Source organism: Sesamum indicum, linkage group LG6, assembly GCF_000512975.1.
Source record: "Sesamum indicum cultivar Zhongzhi No. 13 linkage group LG6, S_indicum_v1.0, whole genome shotgun sequence".
In the NCBI taxonomy this organism is placed as follows: Eukaryota; Viridiplantae; Streptophyta; class Magnoliopsida; order Lamiales; family Pedaliaceae; genus Sesamum; species Sesamum indicum.
Genome location: NC_026150.1, coordinates 4,385,368 through 4,409,884, shown reverse-complemented (window position 1 = coordinate 4,409,884; position 24,517 = coordinate 4,385,368). Strand labels below are relative to the sequence as shown.

The 24,517-nt window shown below is 34.9% G+C and overlaps 5 protein-coding genes across 5 annotated transcripts in view; 3 read left to right on the top strand and 2 right to left on the bottom strand.

Moving 5' to 3' along the window:
* LOC105163679 (dihydropyrimidinase) lies at positions 3,609–9,389 on the top strand. The gene is made up of 13 exons (XM_011082120.2): positions 3,609–4,058; positions 4,533–4,700; positions 5,242–5,293; positions 5,825–6,094; positions 6,207–6,418; positions 6,700–6,820; positions 7,326–7,413; positions 7,507–7,585; positions 7,822–7,909; positions 7,995–8,035; positions 8,227–8,279; positions 8,412–8,568; positions 8,821–9,389. The coding sequence occupies exons 1-13, from the start codon at positions 3,975–3,977 to the stop codon at positions 9,010–9,012; spliced, it is 1,605 nt and encodes a 534-aa protein (XP_011080422.1). The 5' UTR covers positions 3,609–3,974; the 3' UTR covers positions 9,013–9,389.
* On the top strand, positions 11,058–12,940 carry LOC105163677 (dynein light chain LC6, flagellar outer arm-like). The gene is made up of 3 exons (XM_011082119.2): positions 11,058–11,392; positions 11,983–12,088; positions 12,629–12,940. The coding sequence occupies exons 1-3, from the start codon at positions 11,276–11,278 to the stop codon at positions 12,724–12,726; spliced, it is 321 nt and encodes a 106-aa protein (XP_011080421.1). The 5' UTR covers positions 11,058–11,275; the 3' UTR covers positions 12,727–12,940.
* Positions 14,306–15,026, top strand: LOC105163675 (splicing factor 3B subunit 6-like protein). Its single transcript, XM_011082117.2, has one exon. It carries the CDS (start codon positions 14,450–14,452, stop codon positions 14,831–14,833), a length of 384 nt encoding a protein of 127 aa, XP_011080419.1. The 5' UTR covers positions 14,306–14,449; the 3' UTR covers positions 14,834–15,026.
* On the bottom strand, positions 14,976–19,748 carry LOC105163676 (calcium-dependent protein kinase 34). Its single transcript, XM_011082118.2, has 8 exons — positions 18,331–19,748; positions 17,799–17,942; positions 17,545–17,697; positions 17,281–17,396; positions 16,971–17,138; positions 16,746–16,873; positions 16,558–16,657; positions 14,976–16,352 (listed from the first exon to the last, which is right to left on the bottom strand). Exons 1-8 carry the CDS (start codon positions 19,013–19,015, stop codon positions 16,248–16,250), a joined length of 1,599 nt encoding a protein of 532 aa, XP_011080420.1. The 5' UTR covers positions 19,016–19,748; the 3' UTR covers positions 14,976–16,247.
* The window catches only part of LOC105163674 (rhodanese-like/PpiC domain-containing protein 12, chloroplastic), a 4,323-nt gene continuing 520 nt past the window's right edge, over positions 20,715–24,517 (bottom strand). Inside the window, exons 2-8 of the mRNA XM_011082116.2 lie at positions 24,071–24,187; positions 23,564–23,655; positions 22,939–23,039; positions 22,743–22,853; positions 22,206–22,314; positions 21,637–21,687; positions 20,715–21,006 (exon numbers count right to left, since the gene is read on the bottom strand). Coding sequence (XP_011080418.1) covers positions 20,926–21,006; positions 21,637–21,687; positions 22,206–22,314; positions 22,743–22,853; positions 22,939–23,039; positions 23,564–23,655; positions 24,071–24,187 — 662 coding nt within the window. The 3' untranslated portion in view covers positions 20,715–20,925. The remainder of the gene's footprint in view (positions 21,007–21,636; positions 21,688–22,205; positions 22,315–22,742; positions 22,854–22,938; positions 23,040–23,563; positions 23,656–24,070; positions 24,188–24,517) is intronic.

Below are 24,517 nucleotides of genomic sequence, written 5' to 3'. Positions count from 1 at the left end.
GGGTGGGGGTTATAATTTTTATTTTAAATTTTTCATAAATTATAATTATATATATTATAAATATATTTTAATAGTTATAAATTATATATATTATAAATCAAAAAATTATATATTAATATATTTAGTTTGACCGATTGACTATAAAGGGTATTTTAGTCATTGTTTTTTAAAAAATAATTTCAAGTTGACCAGGGGGTGGTGTGATTATTTATTCATAACATAACGATGATTTTTTATATTAAACGATGCGATGATTTTTTATATTAAAATTTCATTGGGGGATTTTTTATATTTTGATATATCATAGGGGGTCAACATCAATTTAACACTTAAGTTATTATTACATTTAGTCCCTCATAATTTCAGGTTTAAACATTATTGATATATGCAAAGTCCGCAAGGATTGGAAGTTTTGCAATTTCAGTCCATTAAGTGTGAAAGTTTTATAATCTTAGTCCCTCAAACATGTACAAATCGATTATTAATTAATAAATATTAATAAAATATATTCGATACATAACTCAAATTGATCATAGATATCACCCCCTCCCCACCTTCCCTTTCAATAAAAATTCAAACACGCCTCATTCAATTTTAAATGATAATAAAAAATGTGTAAAGCAACCAAATTACTTTGAATTCTGTTCGTATTCTATTCAATTAAGGTTCGTATGAGGTCAACTCATCCGATAATAAATAATTAACTCTTAAACACAGTTAAAAGTTCAATATAGATTTAAGGTAAATTAGAGTAATATTATTTTTAACTTAACTCAATTTTTTTATATCTCATAATTAATATTATCAAACATACAACACAGTTTGGTGATACCAACGCATGTCACCTTAATTTGGTATCTATGAGTTGCTTCCCGTCATGAGATTTTACGTCTGATTCTCTTTATCAGTATGAGAATTGTGTTAGTAGATAACCTCTTAGTACTCATATAAACAATATATGGTTCCCAAGTCATATCTCGACCCATAGAAAAAATCGAAGTTGTAACAAAAGTTTTATGATCCATATGATGTTGCTTGATACATAGAAATGATCAAAGGCTCAAAGCTATCACCATAATAAACAAAGGGTTAATTACATTTTGTTATTTAAATTATGGTTATTTTTATATTTTGGCATTTAACTTTTTTTTTATGTTAATTTATCATCTCTATTTTATAAATTTTGCACTTTGTCATTAATAACTGTTTTTTAATCAAGTTTTTTGTCGAAAAAACATCACATGCAGTGCACATGTGATAATTAAATGTTATGTAATGTGATATTTTCACATATGCACAGTATGTGATATTTTTTGATAGAAAAATCAACAAACAATGGTCATATATGGCAAAGTGTTTTGCGAAATTGAGATGGTAGATTAACACACAAAAAAATTCAATAAAACAGTATAAAAAAGTATATAGTTCGAATAACAAAATGTAATTTACCCATATATATACCCTATGTAGTCTATTTAGACAAATCATTCTTACTTTTTAAAAAAATTCACATACACGTAACAGAAACGTTGATATCTTCTACACAAACAACTCTTGCTTTGATAAAGTACACATACTCCCCAAAAAACGTCAACATTATTGCACAAACTATTATTATTTTTTAACTGTCAGGATTGTTTCTGCTACTTGACATAAGATAAAAGTGATTCGTCTAAACACACTATAAATCTGTGGGTGTAAATATATAAATATATTTATCCCAAAAAAAAAAAAAGAATTGGAGTTTGGTGGCAGCCCAACTTAGTGATATATATAATTATGGGAGGTTGTAATCTAAGTGACAACATGACACCACAACCCCCACAATTTTTGGCTTTCCACATTGGGTACTAATTAAAGTAACTTTTGGTAATTATAATAATAATAATAATTACTTTAGGAATAAAAATGTTTGGAGATTGTGAAAATGGATAATGTTTGGATTTGATGCATTATAGACCAATACTTTGAGAAGTAACAAATTATTGGTGGGCTAAGTGTTGATCCGTGGCCTAAGCAGGAAAACCTCACTGCCACACTGGGACATGATTAGTACATAAAAATGAAATATATATTTTTATTTTTCTATTTATGATCTGTATAATTTAAATTTATAAATATTTATGGAATTCTTAATCTCTTAGGTAACGGGATTAGTTATTCTTAACATGTCGGGAATGATTTTTTTTTTCTGACAAAATTTGGCCTGTAGTTTTTTTTTCCTTAATAGTTTATTATGAAATCAATATATATATATTTTTGTTTGTATAGAAAATACTATATATGTGTTTATTGTGAATTGATAAATTATTTTTTAAGTAAATAAATAGATTTTATTTTATTTTTTGTAATACGGAATGTTTTATTAATTACTTATAACATTCTACAAGCAAATTTTGAAAATACTACTACTATATAATTAAATTCAACATATTCAATAATATGTGAATGAGTAACGTTTTTCAAAATCTAACTTATGAGACTAATTAATTAAATTTAACAATCACTATTTAATAGAAAAAGATCAAACAGTCATTAAATTAAGAAATAATGTATATTAAAAGTAAGAAAAAAACGAACATTTTACAAAAAATGTATGTCATTAGTTAGATTTAACGTAGATGGGTGATTGAGCTACGTTTAAGAAAACAAAGAGTGTTATTTTTGCCTATTTTTAAAATAAATGATAATTTTTATTTGACTTTTTATAACACATGAGGGTTTTACGCATTTAAGCAAAAAGAGGTGATGAAGTTTGTTTTCTAACTACATTGAACTTGTACTGGAGGATCCGAAAAAAACCTCCCAACCAATATTTTAAAAAAATAAATGTTGGGTGTAGGCCCTAATTACAATTACAAGCCAATGGGTTTCAAACCCTCAAAATTACAAACGAATTACAAATTTACTGATTAATATACACATAAATTAAAATAGTAAAATAATATCAAATAATCAAAGGCTCAAAAAGCCCGATCCGTATTTTGGCTTTCCTCGCAATTGCAAAGTCGACAACCTAAAATATACCTACGGTTGCTCAAGCAGCACTAAGCCCTTTCCACAAAAATTTTCCTGTAGAAGCTAACAACTGGGTTCACATAGAACCTTAAGAACAATGTCAGAAGTGGAGAAGAAGGAAGAGATATCAGTTTTGCCTTATTCACACTAAGTTACCCACAACTACAAATCGACCACATATTTAAGGTGTAGTTGCAGGTGTCAAGGTAAGAAAATGGCGGTGGTTGAAGTTCCAAAGTCATGGGCCGGAGGAGGCAGCGCGGTGAATGGAGAAGAAGAAGAAACAACAGACGGTAATGAATAGGGTAAATTAGGTTTAAGTAGTGGGCAATCGGATTATGGGCGGGTCGGGTCTTGGGTTGTGGGTAGAGGGCTTGGACTAAGGGAATGAGCCAAAGACTGTCGGGTTATGAGTCATCCAAGTGAATGTTTGGGTCTATCTATTTTCTTTTATCATGAGCCACTCAGTTTTTCCAACAATAAAAATATAACTCTATATGCCCAAACGTGACCATTCTATCTAGGTAGCGGCCCTTTTTGGCTAGAATTTAAATACAAGATTGGGATTTCATGTATCAAAATGAAGAGGAGAAGTTTGAGATGGGAGAAACAACCCTAAACTTCCCCTCTTAACTATTCCATGTTCTTTGATTTGGTGATTGACATATAAAATTTGATCATATCAGTAGTAAACATAACATAAAATAATTTTACGTTTTTATTAACAAATGAATCCCCCAAAGTCTTGGATCCAGGAAGAGCAAAAATAGCGTCAAATCAGATGAAGCAAACACAGAAGAAACATATGAAAACCAACCAATGAAGATCCCCCACGAGTCCAACTCCCAACAAGTCAACTCGTAGATTCCTCAAACAAACAATCTTCATCAGTTCATGCTCATTGATCCCACAATAACATCCCAAGAACAGGACTGGAGTTCCGTAGAGACCCAAAAATGGATTCTTGTCGTATCACTCGAGTAGTTCTCCTCATCATCACTTTTCTTTCACTTTTCGTCTCACTGTCCGAGTCCAACCAGGTACATATAATCACACATATACACACACACAAGTTCTGGATTCTTGGATGGCTTCGAAAGTGATTGTTTTTATCTAATATCATCTGTTTTTCTTTTCGCGTTGAGGAAAACCCGGATGAAAGAATGGATGGACAGTTGTTTATCAGCTTACAATCTCAATATTCTTGAGTTTTTATTGGTCTTTTGATTCCTATGAGTTAAAGAACATATGGGTTTTCGGAATTAATACACAAGCATCGTTGACTATTGGTGTTCTTTCTTAAGTGTTTTGTAATCAATTTGCTGACTTAACTGTAGTGGAAAAGGGGTCTTGGAAATGTTGATAATTTTGCAAATTACTCCTTGCTATTCTTGTCGTTTTCGCCCCTGTTTCTTTCAAAATCTGGGAAATCGGGCAGAGAAGTTCTTATTGAATAGATATTTATCATTTATAGTTCTCAAGTGTGTGAGATGAAGTTATTTTCAATTGTTTAGTTTTGTGATGCTGGGATTGGATATGGAGAATCGACATGTACAGTTGCTTCGACTTCCCCTTCAAAGATTTTGATAAAGGGTGGAACGGTTGTGAATGCCCATTATCAAGAGGTTGCTGATGTATATATTGAGGACGGAGTCATTGTTGCCGTGCAGAAAAATATTGTGGTAATTGAGTCATTAATGTTCTATGATGATTCGAGTGTGTACTTTGAGTCGTTTGTTTTATGTTGCTTCCTATAAAGTGAGTTAGGAGTAATCCAAGAGGGAAAGAATGATGTAGCATTTTATAATTCCATTCAAGGTTGGCAATGCAAATGTGAAAAAGTTATATCAAATTAGATGCAACTTTGCTATATGAATGAGATGATTAGCTATTTTACTTGAAGATGAGAAACTTCGTACAGATATTACATTATGTTTCCATTTGTGAAATTGAAGCCACTGAGTTGTTCTGTTCCCCTATGTTGATGAGTTTCTCTATTATACACATTTAAAATATTTTTGTTCCAGTTGTATTTTTCTTTGTCATTATCTATGTGGCAGTGGTCTTAGTTATACTGTATGCACGACATTTAGTGGACTTATGCCCAAGAGATTTGCATAGGTTAAAGAAATTATATGAAAGGCTGCGCCAGATGTACTCACTTCATTACGCATCAGCATAATGTACATATGCATTTATCTCTGTCTGTGTGTGGAACTGCAGGTTGGAGATGGTGTTAAGATCATTGACGCCACAGGAAAGTATGTCATGCCAGGTATAGTTCTTTATTCAGTTATGTCCCTGTTTCTTAAAGGCATATTCATAATACAGTATGAATTATCTAAAATTCTTGGTAGTTGAACTCAAAGGAGCACTTGGTATTCAAACTTACTTCTTCTTTGGGATGTACGGAAAATTGAGGGACGGATGGAGATTACAGGTTTTAATTTTGGATGTTATGTTTGATGGATATGATAAGATAGATTTAAGCTCTCATTTACAACATCTTGGTGACGGCCATTGCATTAGATATTACTTTGTACCTATAAAATGACTAGCTAGCTCAGCCAAATGTGTTAACAAATAGCCATCTCATTTGAGGAACTTTCCCATGGTTATGAACTTAAGATGCTTTGGATGCAAATGATATGTTGTGACTTGTTACAAGGATGAGATGGTTATTTCCAGCTCCTAAGTTCTCAAATTGAATAAAAAATTTCCTAATGACTAAATTTTGAAGATCACTGAGGTTCCTGCACCTACATGTTCATTGATGCTTCTAAAGTTTATCTCGTGACTATGACAGGAGGAATTGATCCGCACACTCACTTAGCTATGGAGTTCATGGGCACTGAGACAATTGATGATTTTTTCAGTGGGCAGGCTGCTGCATTAGCCGGTGGAACCACAATGCATATTGATTTTGTCATTCCTGTTAAAGGGAGCTTATCAGCCGGCTTTGAAGCTTATGTGAAAAAGGCAGAAAGAGCTGCAATGGATTACGGCTTCCACATGGCAATTACAAAATGGGATGAAACTGTTTCGAGAGAAATGGAAATCATGGTTAAAGAGAAAGGTAAGTGTCCTTTTTTATATCTCTACTTTTGGAAGCATTAGTGAAACAGTTTTTTTTCACTTCAATGCTGATTCTGGATAAACACTAACTACTCCTCTCTGTCACTCTCTAGGAATTAATTCTTTTAAATTTTTCCTGGCCTACAAGGGTTCTCTAATGATCAGCGACGAACTTCTGCTTGAGGGGTTCAAGAAATGCAAATCTCTTGGTGCCTTGCCCATGGTTCACGCGGAGAATGGTGATGCTGTGTTTGAAGGGCAAAAGAGAATGATTGAACTGGGCGTTACAGGTCCTGAGGGTCATGCCCTTTCAAGGCCACCAGCGGTACATTCATTTTTTACTCTAAGACCTGACGTCTTTGAAGTTTCCAATAATCCTAGCATGCATATTTGATATTGTCATTCCCTTTCCTGTGTCAGTGATTGTGACGGAAAGTGGCAATGTGCAAATAAGATATTTTTCATAAGATGGACTACTGAAATTAAAATGTTAGGAGGCCAAAAGTGAGGCACTTATTACAGTGTTAGGCTTACAGTCAATACTTGAGCGTTATTATACCTATACTTTCTGTGCTTGATCTATTAATTAAAAAGAATTTCTTGCAGCTAGAGGGTGAAGCAACCAGTCGAGCTATTCGTTTGGCTGGTTTTGTGAATACTCCTTTGTATGTTGTTCATGTCATGAGCATCGATGCAATGGAAGAAATAGCTAAAGCTCGTAAATCAGGTTTGTAAAACTTGAAAATAATCATTCCACTATCAGTATTAATTAATTTCCAAAAGTAGAATTATCTGCTACTTCATTTTTCAAGTGTGAAAAAGACTGGATGAATCAAGTCTAAGTTATAGACACTGATAGTAGTGATAACAATAAACAATCATCTTACTCAGAACTGAAATTGTTGAATAGCTGCATCTAGACTTCTTCTTTATCTACTGAACACTCATCTTTTTCATAATGTGGAAATAAATAGTGTGCATCATATTATAGAAATTTTGTCCAGTGGCCAAACTGATTGTTTTGTAACTAGTTTATTTCTGGGGAGGTAGATCTCCAAATTTACGTTTGTGAGAAAAAAGTTTGTCCAAGTTTCATTTATTCGCACCGCCTCTTTAGTGAATCATGCTCTTGGTAGAAGTACTGGAAAACAACAAAAAGAACGTGTCTCTTGAAGTCTCGAAAATCTCAATATTTGCTCTACCAAAGTGAGAAATCTTTTACTGTTTTGCAGGTCAGAAAGTTATTGGGGAGCCTGTAGTCTCAGGTTTAGTCCTGAATGATACCGTCCTTTGGGATCCCGACTTTCAGACAGCAGCAAAGTAAGAATTTTCTCATCTTCCAACAATTTTAGATTTATACTCCTGAACATTTCTTAGTATAAAAGAAGTCACTGTAGCATTTCCACATCCCAGGTTTGTCATGAGTCCACCAATTAGAGCACCAGGACATGGTAAGGCTCTTCAAGCAGCTCTCTCAACCGGGGTTCTACAGGTTTTGCTCTCATCACAAATTGCACGTAATCTCTTGACATTCCCTTAAAAAGTTAATTGGACCAGAAAACATTCTTGTGAGGTTTACTGTTAGAACATGGACGACAGCTTATATCCATTAGACTTCATTCTATGCATTACATATAAGCTGTCATTGTAGTTCTGATCTTCACCTAAAATGTATTACTTGTCATTGTTTCTTCATCTTCTACACTTAAATATGCTTCACATGTTCAGCTAGTGGGAACAGATCACTGCACCTTCAATTCAACACAAAAAGCTCTAGGGATAGACGACTTTCGGAAAATTCCAAATGGTGTCAATGGTATTAGCACATTCCTAGATTTTTCATGTAATCAAAATATGTGTACTTTTATTATGATATTTTTGACACTGCTCTTGTCCTACAGGTCTTGAGGAGAGAATGCATTTGGTTTGGGATACAATGGTGGTATGTTGGTTGTTATTCCCGTGTTGTTAGATTGTGCCAATCTGTTATGTTCTTACCACTTCCTGGTTCATAAATATACAAGACTACAGGCTAATTTCTTTTCCTGTGCTTGTAAGAGTAAACTTTGCTGTATTTATTGCTACCTTTTCTACTTTAATAATCCTGTCTTCCTATTATACTTTTCATTCCAGGTTTCTGGACAAATATCAGTAACTGATTTTGTCAGGGTAACAAGCACTGACTGGTACGAGAATTTGAGTTTATGTTCTCATCTGCTTCCTACAAGGAGGCCAAAATATGCATCCGCACTTTCATTGGGTTTTAATTTCTCGAGACTTTGCCAATTGGTGTTTCATTCTGATTCTTTTGTTTTCAGTGCCAGAATTTTCAACATATATCCAAGAAAAGGCGCGATACTAGTCGGCTCAGATGCGGATATCATCATATTAAACCCCAACTCAAGCTTTCATATTAGTTCAAATTCCCACCACTCTCGATCAGATACAAATGTTTACGAGGGGAGAAAGGGGAAGGTAAAGCAAGTTCTTCCTGCTAAATTGTAATTAGTTCAATGTGATATTAGACAAAGTCGAATAAAAATCCATCCCATTCTAATATCATGGGAATAAATTCATCTGCTGGTTTTCACACTTCTTGAGAACTAAATATGTCGTGATATTTATACCATTTTTTTTTATCTATAATGTTCTGCTGTTTCAAACGCTAGCTTCTGCTTCCTGGAATTTTCAGGTTCTGAAAAGATTATGTTTTTCTTGTTTTCACAGGGAAAAGTTGAAGTAACGATTGCTGGAGGGGAAATTGTTTGGGAGAATGACGAACTAAAAGCTGTTCCAGGTTCCGGCAAGTACATAAAAATGCCTCCTTTTAACTATCTTTATGATGGGATTGAGAAAGCAGATGCCGATTATTTATCTTCCCTACAAGCTCCAGTAATACGTTCTGTGCGCACAGCCTGAGCTTCCGGTTGAAGTACTTCAAGGGTTAAAATGATGTAAGAAAACTCATATTGGTTGAAAATTATAATAAGCTTTGATGCAAGCAGGTGAAAGTCTTTGCTGGTGGCAGGCGATCTTAGTACAGTCCATCCCATTGTTTAGAATGTACATGAAGCACTTGGTTGTTAGAGCCCAGAATATTTCCTTGTCTATTTTTTCCTTTTCCCTTTTTTCAATGGAACAAGTGTAATTTAATTTTTTTCTAGATTGAAATAGACATATACAGCTAAATGTTACTTCAGAAGAACCTGCTTTAAGTTGTAAATATACAGGCAGTGATGCATAACTTTTTTCTCCATTTTCCTCTTACATTAAAAGTAAAGAAAAACATTGTTTTATTTAGGTTGTAATGCTTATTATATTTTGTGGTGAAATAAAACCCACTTGTCTTATTATGTTAGCCCTTACGCTGACATTACATTTAGCTTTGCTTCCAATTATCTCCTATTGTTCTGTTCTTAAATATGAGTCCACTTTCTTATGTCATGCCTGCCCTGCACTCAATCATACTACTCATCTTCCCGAATTAACTTAAAATATGCCAAAATTTTTTGGAGGAGTCGTCGACTCCAGTGCCAGTGAATCCTCCTCTTAACTTTAGCCTTGCTCATCGGAAAGCATTTTCTATCTAGATTCTGCTTTTTAGGCGGATGACCATGACGCCACGTCTCACAGATGCACCTTCTTTTCCATCTGCAACTTTACACACATCGAGTGTGGTACTAAACATAAGACCCATAATGCAAGAAGGTTCTGATACTACATTAGAGATGATTAAACTAAGATTTATTTCTGGACACAGCTGCCCTCTAACCAGACAGACAGTGTAGTATGAGGCACTGGAAGAAAAGAAATGGGTGATAATTTGGAAAAGTGCCAACCTTGTACAGTTTAAATTAACAGCAACTGACACAATATGACCACGATGCAAATTCAACTACAAATGGTGATTTTCATGTTTTCATAGTCAAATTTTTGACGGGGCTATTCTTTCCCCCCAAGCATTACATCACAGCCTCCCAACTTAATAATTCTTACAGGACATATGAAGGTGTGTCCCTGAATCTCCAGCTTGAACTCAGGACAACAAGTTCTGCTAATTAACTTGCTACCATAGTATACTCCACTTTGTATCCCAGTGATTGAATAACCCTGTGAGTGCTCCCAGTGCCAGTGCCAATATGTTGACATCCTTGCCTTTCATCCTTGGATCAATCAGACTATCCTCGATGTTTGTAATTTCATCTCATCTCATTTGAATTAAAAAGAAAAAAAAGAGATAGAACAAGTTTGATTGGAACGAGGGTGTCTTTTTTTTTTTTATGACTGAATGTGAAAAAAAAGTATAATAATGATAATTGATGTGACGTATAAAAAATATTATGTACAAAAGAAAATATAATAGTTATAGTTAATGTGACATAATATACTTTTTTTTTTCTTTTCTCCTTTTATTACCCTTAGAAGTTAAGAATACTGAAATAAGCTTTTCATATGAGAAAAATGTTGTTATATTCGATCAAAACCGATTGAGAGAAGCTAGTTTGAATTTGATTTATTAAACTTAACAAGTTAAATTTGAATTTTTTTTTGTTCTATAAAGTTTCAAGCTCGGTTTGAACTTGATTCAATTAGTGCAAATTTAAAATATTAAATTATTCAAGCTCGATTCATATTTGATCCAATTGATGTTCGTTTGAGTTCAAAAAGTTGATAATCATACTAAATTCCGATACAATTTTTTAAACTCGATAATAATTTAAAAAAAAATTAAACAATGATATGTTGGACTCGATTCGAGTCATCCGCACTTCTAAATATTATTAATTTTAGATAGAACTAAAATCATAACTCAATATTTTTTAAAAATTTTAAAAGGGGGGAAAATTTGAATTGTTGAAGGGATTTAAAATGCATATAATTTTTGGTTTAGGGGCAAATTCAAATTGACCCAGAAAAAGAGTAAAAAAGTTAACCATATTTGACCAAATTAGGGGCGTCAACAGCTTGAACCGATAGTATGATAAACAATTTTGAGTGAAATTCAAAGCAAAATAGACATAGCTTTATCACAGAGGCCCGCTCAAACTTAAGCCCTTCTCTCTCTTCCCGATTCTCTCGCTCTCTCCCCGCGATATTGGAAGGCGGTGCTTCGGAAGCCATTGTTAACTGAAATCAATTGGTTGATTTTGTTGTAGGAAGAAAAAGAAGATTTGAAGCAAGTATGAGTGACTATGCAAGTATCACCAGTGCTGCTCAGTCTCGCGGGAAGCAAGTGGACGTCAAGCTTGTCGAGATGAAGCGCGACATGATGGACGACGCCATTAACATTGCCGTTGATGTAACTTCTCTCCCTAACAAGTTACACACACACACATATTATATATATGTATATATATAGAGAGAGAGAGAGAGGAAGAATGCATGATTTTTTGGTTTTATTTTGAAGTATTTCTCTTTATTTCTGTAAGATGAAGAGAGGAGTTGTTTTTTACTTCTAAATTTTCACTTTGTTTTGTTGGTCGCAAGATAGATGAAGTACGTGTTTTTGTTTATGTTTCTTGTGTGTCTTGTTTTATATTTCAGGGAAAATATACTGAACTGTGTGTTCTACAAAAAAAAAAAAAAATCAAATATTCTTGATGTTTTTTGTTGTTTATGACACACAACTAAAAGCAGGAACAAACTGAGGATGCCTATGTGTTTTCTCTAATTTATATTTCTGAATCCAAGGTGCATGTTTCTTGTAATTCAGTTTTATAGATGTAGAATCTTGGGATTCTATTTTTCTCTAGCGTTTGAGTGGCTTTTGGAAGCCCTTTATCCCCCTTTCTGTTCTGTTTTGTTCTTTTCAGTTGCTAGTTTCTTGAAAAATCTTGCTTACTAACTAAAAGTCGAATCTTGTGATGTATGTGTGTGTGTGTGTTGTAGGCACTATCTATGTTTAGTGTACATCAGGACGTGGCAGAGTACATGAAGAAGATGTTTGACAAGAAACATGGCGCCCCTTGGCATTGCATTGTTGGCCACTATTTTGGTAAATCACACTCCACCTCAAGTTTTACTTCTCATTTTACAATTCTTGTTCGGCTGTTACTTTTTCCTTCTTAAGTTCTTGATGTATGGAGTCATTTTTGTAAATTATGATTCTTGATTGTTATTTCTGAATAGTTAATTGTATGTTTGGTGATTGTGGATTACATGTTTGATTATCTGTTTTTTGGTTTTGTGGTGGGCTTAAAATGTATTACAATCCCATTCTTGCATTCAAAATTTAGAGAGGTTTCAAGACTGTCTTTCTTGAAAATTTGGTTGGACGATCATATGATGTCTGGGATGGGAAAAACATGATGAGAAATGCAATAAACTTATGGATCTCTGGGAGATTCTAGTTTTCGTTCTGCTTATTTTGTTTCTTGATGCTTGCCGCGACTTACGGCTGCAACAGCTGAGACTAGTATATCCATCCGTATACATACACAACAGAGATTGTTTGATGTCATTACTTAGAATTTTGTTTAGTTCATGTCTTCGGAAATGCTTCTCATTCTGCTGTTCAAACTTTGTCTGATGGTAGGTTCTTATGTATCTCATGAGAAGGACAGCTTCATCTATTTCCACGTCGACAATACAGCAGTACTCCTATACAAATCAGGAGTGATTGTCCGGGGGTGACATGGATGGGAAGGGAGCCAAGGGACAGCGATAAAAAAACATTCCAGATATTCATTTACAAGTCACTGCAACTTTATTAGGTATTCTTCATAATAATAATGGGTTGGAACTCGTATTTGTTTGTAGAGTCGTATGGTACTTGACGGGCCTATGTGCACTCGTGTTGTTGCCCGTCGATTTTGAAGACGATTAGACATGACTGCATCTGGTTAAATTTTGTTTCTTTTCTGATTTACCATTTGTCGTGCTAAAGTTGTGAATGTTATACGAGCTCTGTGTTCTACTTAGAATAAATAAACTGAGGTAGGAAGATATGCATAGAGTATTCATAATATAAACGGTTCAAACTTAAAATGAGAGTAAATAAATCAATCCTAATTCCCCGTTCCTCCTGTCCCAAAGTCGTCCTTCCCAAATAAGTCTGTCGATGAGCGAATATTATTATATTTGGATATTTAACATTTTACTCAAACCTTACTCATAGAATACCCATTAAATATTCAATACCCAGAATAATTGGATATGATATGGGTCTTATACATAGCGTTTTACATATGTTAAAATGAACAAAATAATTATACATGTTTTTTTTTTTATAATGATATCACAAAAATATATTACTAAATTAATTTATTAAAAATATCTTATGAACTTGCGATTGATAAAATAAATTAAAAGCTATTAAACAACTTAGAGAAAAAAAAATGAAAATCAATATATTAACTTTCAAACAATATGAGTTTTTAACAATTCAAATAAATTTTATTAGTTTCACATATTGATCAAGCTCTTATCATTTTATATTAAAATTAATTTTATCAAAAATTTAATTCAATTTTGTTACTATAAAAAGATGGAAAAACTCTTGACAAATTCTCTCAAAATATCAATACTGAAATAAATTTAATAAATTATGTAAAAAAATTTAAAATTTTAGATGATAAGTAAATTTAGTCAATATTTATAAAAAAATTATAAATTCAATAATTTTAAGTTAATAGATAATTATGAATTTTTAAAATATTAAATTATATTCATACCCACAGGTATTTTAGAGTCTAAATCCGACCCAAATTCATAAAAATATATATTTTAGGTATGGATTCAATTTGGAGCTAATATTAAATTAATGAGTCCAAGTTTGAGTATATTGGGTGTTGTAATGAGTCTGGATGTGAATAATGGCGGAGCATCAAGGCCGCAACTTTGGCCCTGTAGTGTGCTGTGTGGGTTGTAGGCACCATCTTCCCGCAATGTTCAAATTATGAAATAAAATTAAAATACAGAAATTCAAATATAAATTTATGAGATGAGGCATAGGCATAGCATTTATCCTTTTAAAAATGTGCAAGTTTCAAATTTCAATGCATTTTGATTTGACTTTTAAATTAATAATTTAAGTAATGAATTACTTATAAGTATTAAACAAAATAAAGAAACAATAAAAACATTAAATATTTTTTAATTTTGTGGACATATTTAATATTTTTATTTTAATTCCTAGTTTTAAAACAATGAAGCACACATATACATATATGAATAATATATATAAAGCGTGGTATAAACAAGCACGTTTCTTAGATGGCTTTCTTCCACCGGCCTACCCAGCCAGCACTGAGTCACTGACCAACGAAACCAATCCTTCGCGAGAATACCCAAATCGTCGTGCAGAAAATTTCAGCCCTAAAACCCTAAATCCAGAACCTTCGCGGATTCTCCGGCAATGGCCGCAATCAGCCTCCGCAAAGGCAACACCCGTCTTCCACCGGAAGTGAACCGCGTTCTCTACGTTAGAAATCTACCGTTCAATATAACGAGTGAGGAGATGTACGACATATTCGGGAAGTACGGTGCCATCCGGCAGATTCGCATCGGGACGAACAAGGACACACGTGGCACCGCTTTCGTTGTCTACGAGGATATCTACGATGCCAAGACCGCCGTCGACCACCTCTCGGGATTCAACGTGGCGAATAGGTATTTGATTGTTCTGTATTACCAGCAGGCGAAGATGAGCAAGAAGTTTGACCAGAAGAAGAAGGAGGATGAGATTCAGAAGCTGCAGGAGAAATACGGGATTGGTACTCCCGCTTCCAAAGATAAGTAGCTTGTTTGATTTAAGGCAGCAAAGATTTTGACATACAAAAAGATAAACTTTTACTGATTTTAGAGAAGCTTTACTCGGATGGGCTTTACTTCCAGACGTTGTCCATTGTTGTGTAAAGGTATGAGTTCATGATGGAGTTATAGGATCTTGAGGAACTAATGCAATGTGGGTTGACTTATAATCTTGTTCTCAACTCCTTTTTGTTTACCGTATCTGTTTATAGTAATGTGCTAACTATTTGAAGTTTACAACAGAAATTTTGTGGCAGTATCTCCCAAGCATGAATCCTTGTTGGCCGGACATAAAAATAATAAAATAAATGTATAAGAAAAACGCAGGAGTATCAAGTGATATTGGTTTTTAGAGTATAAAGTAGATACATGCTCAATTCTGCTGCGTCCATTAGTTTATTTATGCTGCCTTCTCTGCTTGGAATTTTGTGAGCAGTTGTCTAAAGTAATCAAACATGAAGGGCAGAGGATTGTTTACTGGAATTAGTGATAGATTTTATACGAACCCACGTTTTCTGGTTGTACGGTGTGGCTAGATGGATGTAAAATAACTACTGATCAAGAGTAATTTGTTAGTCTGTTGGTTGTGATAATCTGTGTTATCATTCCATGGAAGGTTAATTGTGGTTGAGAAGAGCTTGCTGTTTTACCATCACTTAGTTGCATATATGCCTATACTTGTGCATGTTCGATCCATCGCCCCACTGAGATATATAAGTATATATGTTGATTTGGAAAACTGTGGTTCTCAGTTGCTTGGATGAAGTGCAAGAAAATGATAAGTTAGTATGCTTCAGCTTATGATTAATGACCACGACAGAAGAAGCTTTGCCTCTTTGAGTGAATGGTGTTGGTTGTATAGTTAAAATGAGATGTGCACAATACTATATTTCAAGTACAATGGATTCATGAGCCAGCTTATGTGAAGCTTGAAAAGTAAATAACGGACATCTCTTTACCCCTTTTAATGATCTTGCGAAATTCATCATTGATCCTGGAAAATATGAACAGTTGGAAAGACTAAAACATGAAAGAAAATGATCCACATCTTTGGTCACAAAGGTTCGCTATACATCGTCAAATGCAGCTAATCTAGATCACTTATAATACATAGACACATATGAAGACCCCTGATATTTACAAGTTAGAGAGAGCCTTTACACGACTTCACTGCTCATACATGGGGAGTAATCTGGCCAACCTCCTTGAATCCACGATCCTCAAATCCGAAGTAATCTGTTGTAGAAACCTCAAATGTTATCCCTCCGAATTCTGGCATGCAAAAGAATTTCGTATTTCATATCTCTGAGACTGCAACCCGTCGGCCTGCCCTCCTCCACTGAAGAAATGGAGGTGCATAGTTTGAAAGCTTCTTCTTCTCCTTATGTTGCACGTTGTCACAGCTATGAAGTGAAGACGCCTTCTCTCCGCTTCTTGGGGTTCACTGCCGTATCTGGATTACCTTTTCTCATCATGGCTGCAAATTCATCATAGTTGATCCGGCCATCCTGCAGACATTAGGAGATTTCTAGTAAAGAAGCACAAAGTAAACTATCTGCTTTCTTGGTGCATATAATGCTAATTTCATTAGTTTCACAGAACAGTTGAAAAAACAAAATCACTGCTGTAATTCAATTCAGTAATAAACTTCATTGTGAAGAAGGTAGAGAGAATTTGATGTCAGATCACATGAACATGGAACTTGATACTTACGTTATCAGAATCAACTTCACTGATGATATCCTTTATGTCCTTGCCATCATCCATGCCAAACTCTCGGAGAGCCTGCTCTAGTTCTTCTACTGTAATGTACCTGTCCAGAAGAAAGAAAACCGGTTTTAAGGTCATCTTGAAATCACAACACATGTAAATCCTAGTTTAACAGTATCATAACACAATACCCGCTCTTGTCTTTATCAAAATACTGGAATGCGGTGTAAAGATGCTCTTCTTTGTCCATTCTGTTCATATGCATCGTTGCTGTGATGAATTCTTCGTAGTCTATTGTTCCATTGCCATCAGCATCAGCCTGATCATAAATATAAAGGGTGTAAGTGTTATCATTTGATATACAGAAAAATCTTGTAATTACTCAGAAGAACAAGACAATATATCAATGAACTTACAGCTTCCATTAACTGCTTCACTTCATATTCAGACAGCTTCGTACCTTGCTTGGCCAAACCTCGCTTTAGCTCTTCAAGAGTAATTGTTCCACTGTTATCACTGTCCATTCCCTTGAACATTTCTTTCAGTCCCATGATTTCTTCCTCTGACAGGCAGCCCGCGATAACCTACTCATCCATTCAAGAAAAACAATCAGAAGTTTGAATTAAAGCTAAAAGCGTTATGTTTTATCTCTGCTAAAGAAATAGTTAATGAGATACTTTTTTACTTTCAATAATTCTTATAGAAGCAAAATCTACTATTAATTACCCGGAGTGCAACTTTCTTGAACTGATTCATAGCTCTGAACTGTTTGAGCCTATTCAGAACAGCATTGTCAAGAGGAACATCGGGTGCCTCTCCATCCTCCTTGATCCAGGGATGATCTTAAAACACAAACGTCTCTCGTTAAGAGCCATAAAATTGAATGTGGATCGAACTAGAATTATTTGTTGAAGACATGAAAATTGAATATTTGGATTATTGATTGATCATCAAAACATAGTAAAAGAAACTACTAATTGAACTACATACTTAGCACTTGGAATGCTGTCAGCCTTTGCTTGGGATCTGTATGCAACATCTTCCGAACAAGGTCCTTTGCTCCATTGGAAATTGAAGGCCATGGGTCGCTACTAAAATCAACATGTCCACGTAAAATCGCATTGAATATTCCGTTCTCCGATTCTGATCCACATATGATCGCAATCAATCTAAATCTTGGAGATGAAACATGGAGAAATAAAGATTACGAGAAGAAAACGAAGGGGTCGAGTAAGTGGACCAACCTGCCCAGAAAGGAGGAACTCCAGACAGAAGGATATACAGCATGACCCCAATACTCCAGATATCAATTTCTGGTCCGTATCTTCGCTTCAAGACTTCCGGAGCTATGTAATAAGCACTACCCACAATGTCTTTGAAAACTTCTCCTGCCATTGCAAAAATCAGAAACAGAGTAGAAAGGGTAAGTTTTAGACCAGAATGTTCTCCTCATCGCATATATATACGTCCTAACCCCTTTATTGCCTTAAGAAACTATACATCGAATCTTGCAATTACAGCACCAAAATGCAACTTTTCGACCTCTGAAGATATTAAGTTCGGAGCAAAGTTCAGTATTTTTCCTACCCTTTTTGTTTGAAAAGTTCTATACACAGAAAACCATAACATTGTTGGCAATTTTATGTGTCTTCATGTTCCTCGGCGAGAGAGAGAGAGAGAACAACTTGACAATGGACATAACCCCAAGAATACACAAAAAATTCTGAAAAAACGTTGGATAAACACAAAATATGCAGAAATTGATGAAAATCTAACCTTCTTTATAGAATACGGAGAGGCCAAAATCTGTGGCCTTGAGAGGCGAATTCTCATCCTTATTCAACAGCAAGAAATTCTCAGGCTTGAGATCCCTGTGAATAACCCCCATGGAATGACAGGTATGCACAATTTGTACAATAGTCCTAAGCAGCGACGCGGCGGCGCGTTCCGTGTAATGCCCTCTGGCAATAATCCGGTCGAAGAGCTCGCCGCCGGCGCAAAGCTCCATGACCAGGTGCACGGAATGCTTGTCTTCGAAAGCCCCTTTGAGCTCGACAACATTGGGCTGCCCCGTGAGGTGGTGCATAATCTGGACCTCCCGCCTAACGTCCTCGATGTCTTCCTTGTTCGCCAGCTTCCTCTTGGCGATGGTCTTGCAGGCGAATTGTTCGCCGGTTTGCTTGTGAGTGCAGAGATGGGTGACGCCAAACTGGCCTCTGCCCAGCTCCTTCCCCATGGTGTAGGTGGAGCGAACGTCCTCCATGGGGCGGCCGAGCACGGGGCCTACTGGGGTGGGCTTAGCAGGCTTGGAGGAGTGGTTGGGGGAGGCGGGGGGCGGCGTGCGTGGTGGGGTGGAGGAGGGGTTGGCTGTTGCTCCCTCATTGGCGTGGGCGGTGGAGTTGTCGCCGGCGGGTTGCGCTGGAGCATCATCGGTGGTGCCCCGGGCGCAGCAGCTACCCATTGAATAATGGGAATGGGATTGTTGTGAAGGAAATCTAGAGAGAAAGAAGAGGGGTGGGTGGCCGGCTCCCGGAAGGAGAGAAACGAGAAAGAGAGGCCAGAGATGAAGGATGTTTTAGAGAGAGAAAAGAAGAGAACATGCATGGATGCATGATGTTTTGTGAGATTTAGAGTTGTGTTTTTCGAGGGTAGAAAGAATGAGTTGAAGAAAACTGTCGTTTTGATGAGTTTTGAGACAGCAAAGGTTGGGAGGAATTCCCGGCCACAACCACAATCACCCCCCAAAATAACCCTTTCTATTCTAACTTGCTTGGTTTCCCACATTTTCGCTTCAATTCCTCCCTCCTCCTTCTAACTTTAAAATAAGGGATTTAATTACGATTCTCTCCCCGTAATTATACGTAAATCCTTTATAATTTAAAAGTTTATAAGGTAAATTGCATACCCTTTGTGTTTTTAAAATTTAACTAACATTTCGCTATATTTTATAAAACACAGCAAAAAATCCCTTCTCCGTTAAAAACTAACAGAGAGTGTATCCCACTCACCCAATGAAAGGAGAGTATGCAACATTTAGAAAAATATAGGGGTATTTTTGCCTTTTGTTTTAACAGGGGAGATTTTTAGCTAAATTTTGAAAATATAGGAATTTATGCAATTTATCCAAGATTATATTCAGAATTCTTGAAATTTGTTTGCATTTAATAAATAAGTCTATTCGTTAGTTAAAGTACATCAAATTTTCCTATATTGATAAAAAAAATTAAATAAAAAATTATATTTACCCTTTGTTGACTTATTACTGATTTATTATAAATCAAATTATTTTTTTATGATCAAATTACCCTTATACATCTTCAATGGTTGATGCATATGAGGAAGTATATCTTTATTATTATAAGAGCAGCTAGTTCGGAAAAATTTATTTAATTTGCAATAAGTCAGTAATAAGTAAATCGATAGTAAATATCTATTTTTATTCATTTTTTTTCCTTAATATCAATGAGCTCAATGAATTTTGACTGACGAAAGGACCTATTTATTTGATGGATGCAAACCTCAAAAGTACTAAATATAATTTGCAAACCACAGAGTATGTAATTACATCAAACTTATAAGGGAAGTGTAATAATAATAATAGCACAGTCCTCTCTAAAATTTAATATAACTACACCTAAACTTTATATGGTATGAAAAATTATATTTACTATCTTAACGCTTATTTTAGTCCAACAAATAAATTCCCCGACTAATCAAAATTCACAAAATTTATTGATGTTAACAAAAACAAAGAATAAAAATTCATTTTTGGTTCGATTGACTTATTACAGATTAAATAAATCTTTTCTAACCAAACTGTCTTATAAGATTAAAAATGTACCTTCTCATATGCATTAACACATATAAAGATGTAGAAGTGTAGTATTATTCAAAAAGATTTGTTTGACCAACAATAAGTCAATAATATATCAAACACTGGTAAATATGGATTTTCAAATACGATGCAAGAAAAATAAAAAAAATACAGTAAGGCAAAATTGAGAATTTCATACTTCCATCCAAAAATTGCATAATTACATCAAATATCGAGATATTTGTAATATTTCAAAAATTGGAATCAAATATGAATTGTTGACGTAGATTATTATCTTTCGAGAAAAATCGAAAAATGAAATTTTGGCGAGTTTTTAACAATTTACTGAAAGAGAAATATATGATAGACTTTTAATAAATCCTCAGATATATTTTTAAATCATAGTTCTGGGGATGAGAATTGTGAAAACAAAGTGTCATTCAAAATCACCGTCAAAATTCCAGAGTTTTCTGTATCTACCTGCCTATTGTTCTATCTGCAAAATAACGGGGAAACTTCGACACGAGAATTGGAACATCAAGCAAGTCAGGGAATACTCAGTAAGTAGGAACCGATGGATCCGCTTTCAGAGCGTATTGGTGAATCCCTCCAGTGATATTGAAGACACGCCTGAAACCCTGAGAATACAAAGGTAACGTGCATCAGAATAAAGTTTTATTGAGGACACGTTAAGGGGTTATGGTGAATTTTATGGAAGAATAACGATGTTGGCCATGTAAATGGCATCAAGATCGACTTGGAAAGTAATAACGGTACACAGCAGTGGTTTTAACCTTTCGAGGAGCTACAATTTTTTCCTGTACAATGAGAAATGCTTAAAGTTTGTTGCGCAAGAAATTGGACAAAAGAATTCATATTCAGTGAAGGGAAGAACGGCAGCTAACAGGATGTTCAATGTCAGCTGGAAAAAATGAAGATATCTACAGCATAGCATCTATCCAGTGTCATTAGAGAGGAAAGAAAACAAACAAGAAAGATACTATTGGAAAGATAACTTGCACTTCTACTAGAGAAGATATTCCCAACTATTTCAGTCATCAATAAAAACAGGGTCGACTGGCCGTAGTTCCTTATCTTTAATTTTGTTAATTTTCAAAGTTGCTGTTTTTGACAACTTATCATCTCTCATTGTGAAAACAACTGAACTTCATTAAACTGTGTGCTAAAAGTTGTAACGTTCAGATGCTCTAAAATCTACATTTGCTTCTGAATTTGCATGTTATACTAAGTAAACTCAAAGGCCTCACCTGTGTATGCAACCATTGGGCTACTTGCAGTGATCGCATACCATGATGACACTGCACGAAGGACAATATAGTTTTCAGTGGGATACTGACAAGAGCAAAAAGATAAAAAAAATTGAGAAGAGGCAGCAAAGAATATTATCCAAAAGCTACTGGTCACGAACATGTGATACTTAACAATGGCATGCAACTTGTTGGCGATGGGCAAAACAACAAATAGCGTATAATCCTTAAAGTAGCTATTCAGGCTGAGAAACAGAATGTAGTAGCTGACTTTATGGTTGAAACTTGGACCAAAGACAACAAAAGATTACAGGCCAACTAGAAATGCTCTGGTTTGAGAAAAAGTAAGTTGGGTTGGGTCACACTAGAGATATGTGTAATAACAAAAATTAATAGCTGGTAAGGAATTATCTCAAGCAATCATTCACTTTTCATATGTAATTTGAGTAAGTATTGAAATTCATTAGTATCTAATGGTTTCGCCAGGCAACTGTGTCTTCAACCAAGATCAATTTTGTGATATAATGTGATAGTACAGTCCCAACTATGGGCTGAAGTTATGCACATACCAGAACATATGTTTCCTTTTGTGGATCAAACTTCGTCGTAATTTCAGGTCCCCAATTTCCAAATTGGCGAAGAGGAAGAACTTTGAAACCTGGCAATGACGCTATGGCCCTGTTATAAATAGAGACAATCAGAATAGTGATGACATATATCTGCCAACTGTAATGTACAACTGGAAGGAAAACTCTATCTTCCCGATTAAAGGGCCCCATTTAAGACTCAGCTTGAACATCATGCGAATCAGGAAAAATAAATTTTCTTCCTTATTTTCAATTTTTACTGTCTTCTTCACGTAACTTCAACATTTTTTAGCATCAATTAGATTATGCAGTCGCCACTACTAATTTGAAATGTGCCAGTTGTGCGTAAGAACTGCATACTCTTGTCTTGTACAACCACACCCCGAGCAGGATGGGGACTGGGATGAGCGAGTCTAAAATATAAGTTTTTAACTAATTCTGTTTTTCACAACTTATTTCCGTCGTGTTAGTTTTTTGCTGCAATTTGAATGTAACAGAATCCAAAAATTATACACGTACACTTCTTCAGGTTCTCTAACATCAATCAGTTGTGCCTCTTCGAAGAAAGAGGGATCTTGCATTTTCTGATGGAACTCACTAGGCTGAATGTGTTCAAGAACCAACGCCTCTCTGTACATAAGAAAAGGAAGAAAAGAAAAACAATGACAAATCGACTTCTTGCAAAGACACGTTCCAGTTACATTTCAAATTTTACCTTTCAGATAGAACCTGCAACAAATGCCACCCAAATTTAGTCTTGCACCTTACAACTTTATTAAGCGGAGCACTAAATGCTGCCTCCTCAAACTCTGGCACCTGATATATTTCATCATAAAGATACAACTTTATCAAAACGAAATTGAGAGAAATATCAATGTGAAAGCAAGACGGAAGAATGGATAAGCGGCACACCAACTGAAACACAAATTACAAGTCGAAATATTGTAGAGAAACAAATTTTCCACAAAACAGGATCCCCTTTCGAGTCGTCTTCTTTCATCAGATACTTCCACTAATCTTTTAACTCAAAGAACTGTCTGCTAATGACACAACATTACTTTTGTCTGACGATTCAACTTTAACATCCCTCATCTATGAGCCAAACTTTAAAAATTGCAAAGGGTTTTCACTTGTATGAAATTAAACCCTTTGTTAGTCTTTGCAATTTATAAAGATTGGCTCATAGATGAGGAATGTTCAAGTTGTATGAAATTGAACCCCTTGGTCGTCGTCATGCATAATAAGGTTAGGGCAATAAGTTCCAAGTTTTGAGAATTGATCAAAACAAATGGTTAACCGGATAAAGTAGTTCAAGATAAAGATGAACATGAACAGCATACCATCTGCCCCTTTGTCACCCAACCAAGCATACCCCCTTCCTCTTTTGATGGGCAGATTGAGTACTCCACAGCTAAATCACTCAAATCCTCTCCTGAGCATAACAAGTAATTCTGTCACCAAAATTATACATGGGAAATATGAAGACAACGTTAATCTTGTTAAATGGTGGCAACAAATAAAGGCAAAAATGACATCATATGAAAGCTTTTTCATGGAACACTGATTCTACCAAATGCGGCCCATAATTACACAGACACAATGCTTTTAAGTTTTAACTACATTCGTTTTTACTTCCTATAATATCAGTTAGAATGTCAACTAAGGAAAACTCTGCGTACTAGATGGTGAATAAATAGAAGATATCATGTGAAATGACTGTTTTTCCAAATTGCCATTGATTTAACGAATTCCATACCTACATCTATATAACGCTGCAATAATATTGTGTGTAGCATTCAAATAAAGAATATTGGTCATGCTCGATGTTTAAAACTAAAGAAACCAACCTTCAGCAGCTCTTTTCTGTAGCTCAAGCAAAAGCTTCTGATCATCTTCTTTGACAAGCAAATGCTGCACTAAGATTTCTCTACCACCTTCAGAGCTGCTCTCGGAGCTGAATGAAGCTGAAGAGAGTATAAAATTTGGATCATATCTAATCAAAGCAAGCTCAAGCTATAACTTAAAAGTGAAATGAAACAGATTTTGCATTTACATAACCGAAAAGAAAGAAACTGAATCTGATGTATGGATAATCTATGGAAAAGGGTTTTTGTAGGGTTCAACAGTAAGAAATGGAATTTATTAAGACAACGCTCAGATATACTCTTTTCATCAGTATATGATAGCAAAAGGGCACAACCCAGAAATAAATTCAATTGAAAATTACCACCAAGCAAGGAATGAATTTTTAGAAAATAAAATAAAAATTAAGACTTTTGTACCACTGATAACGA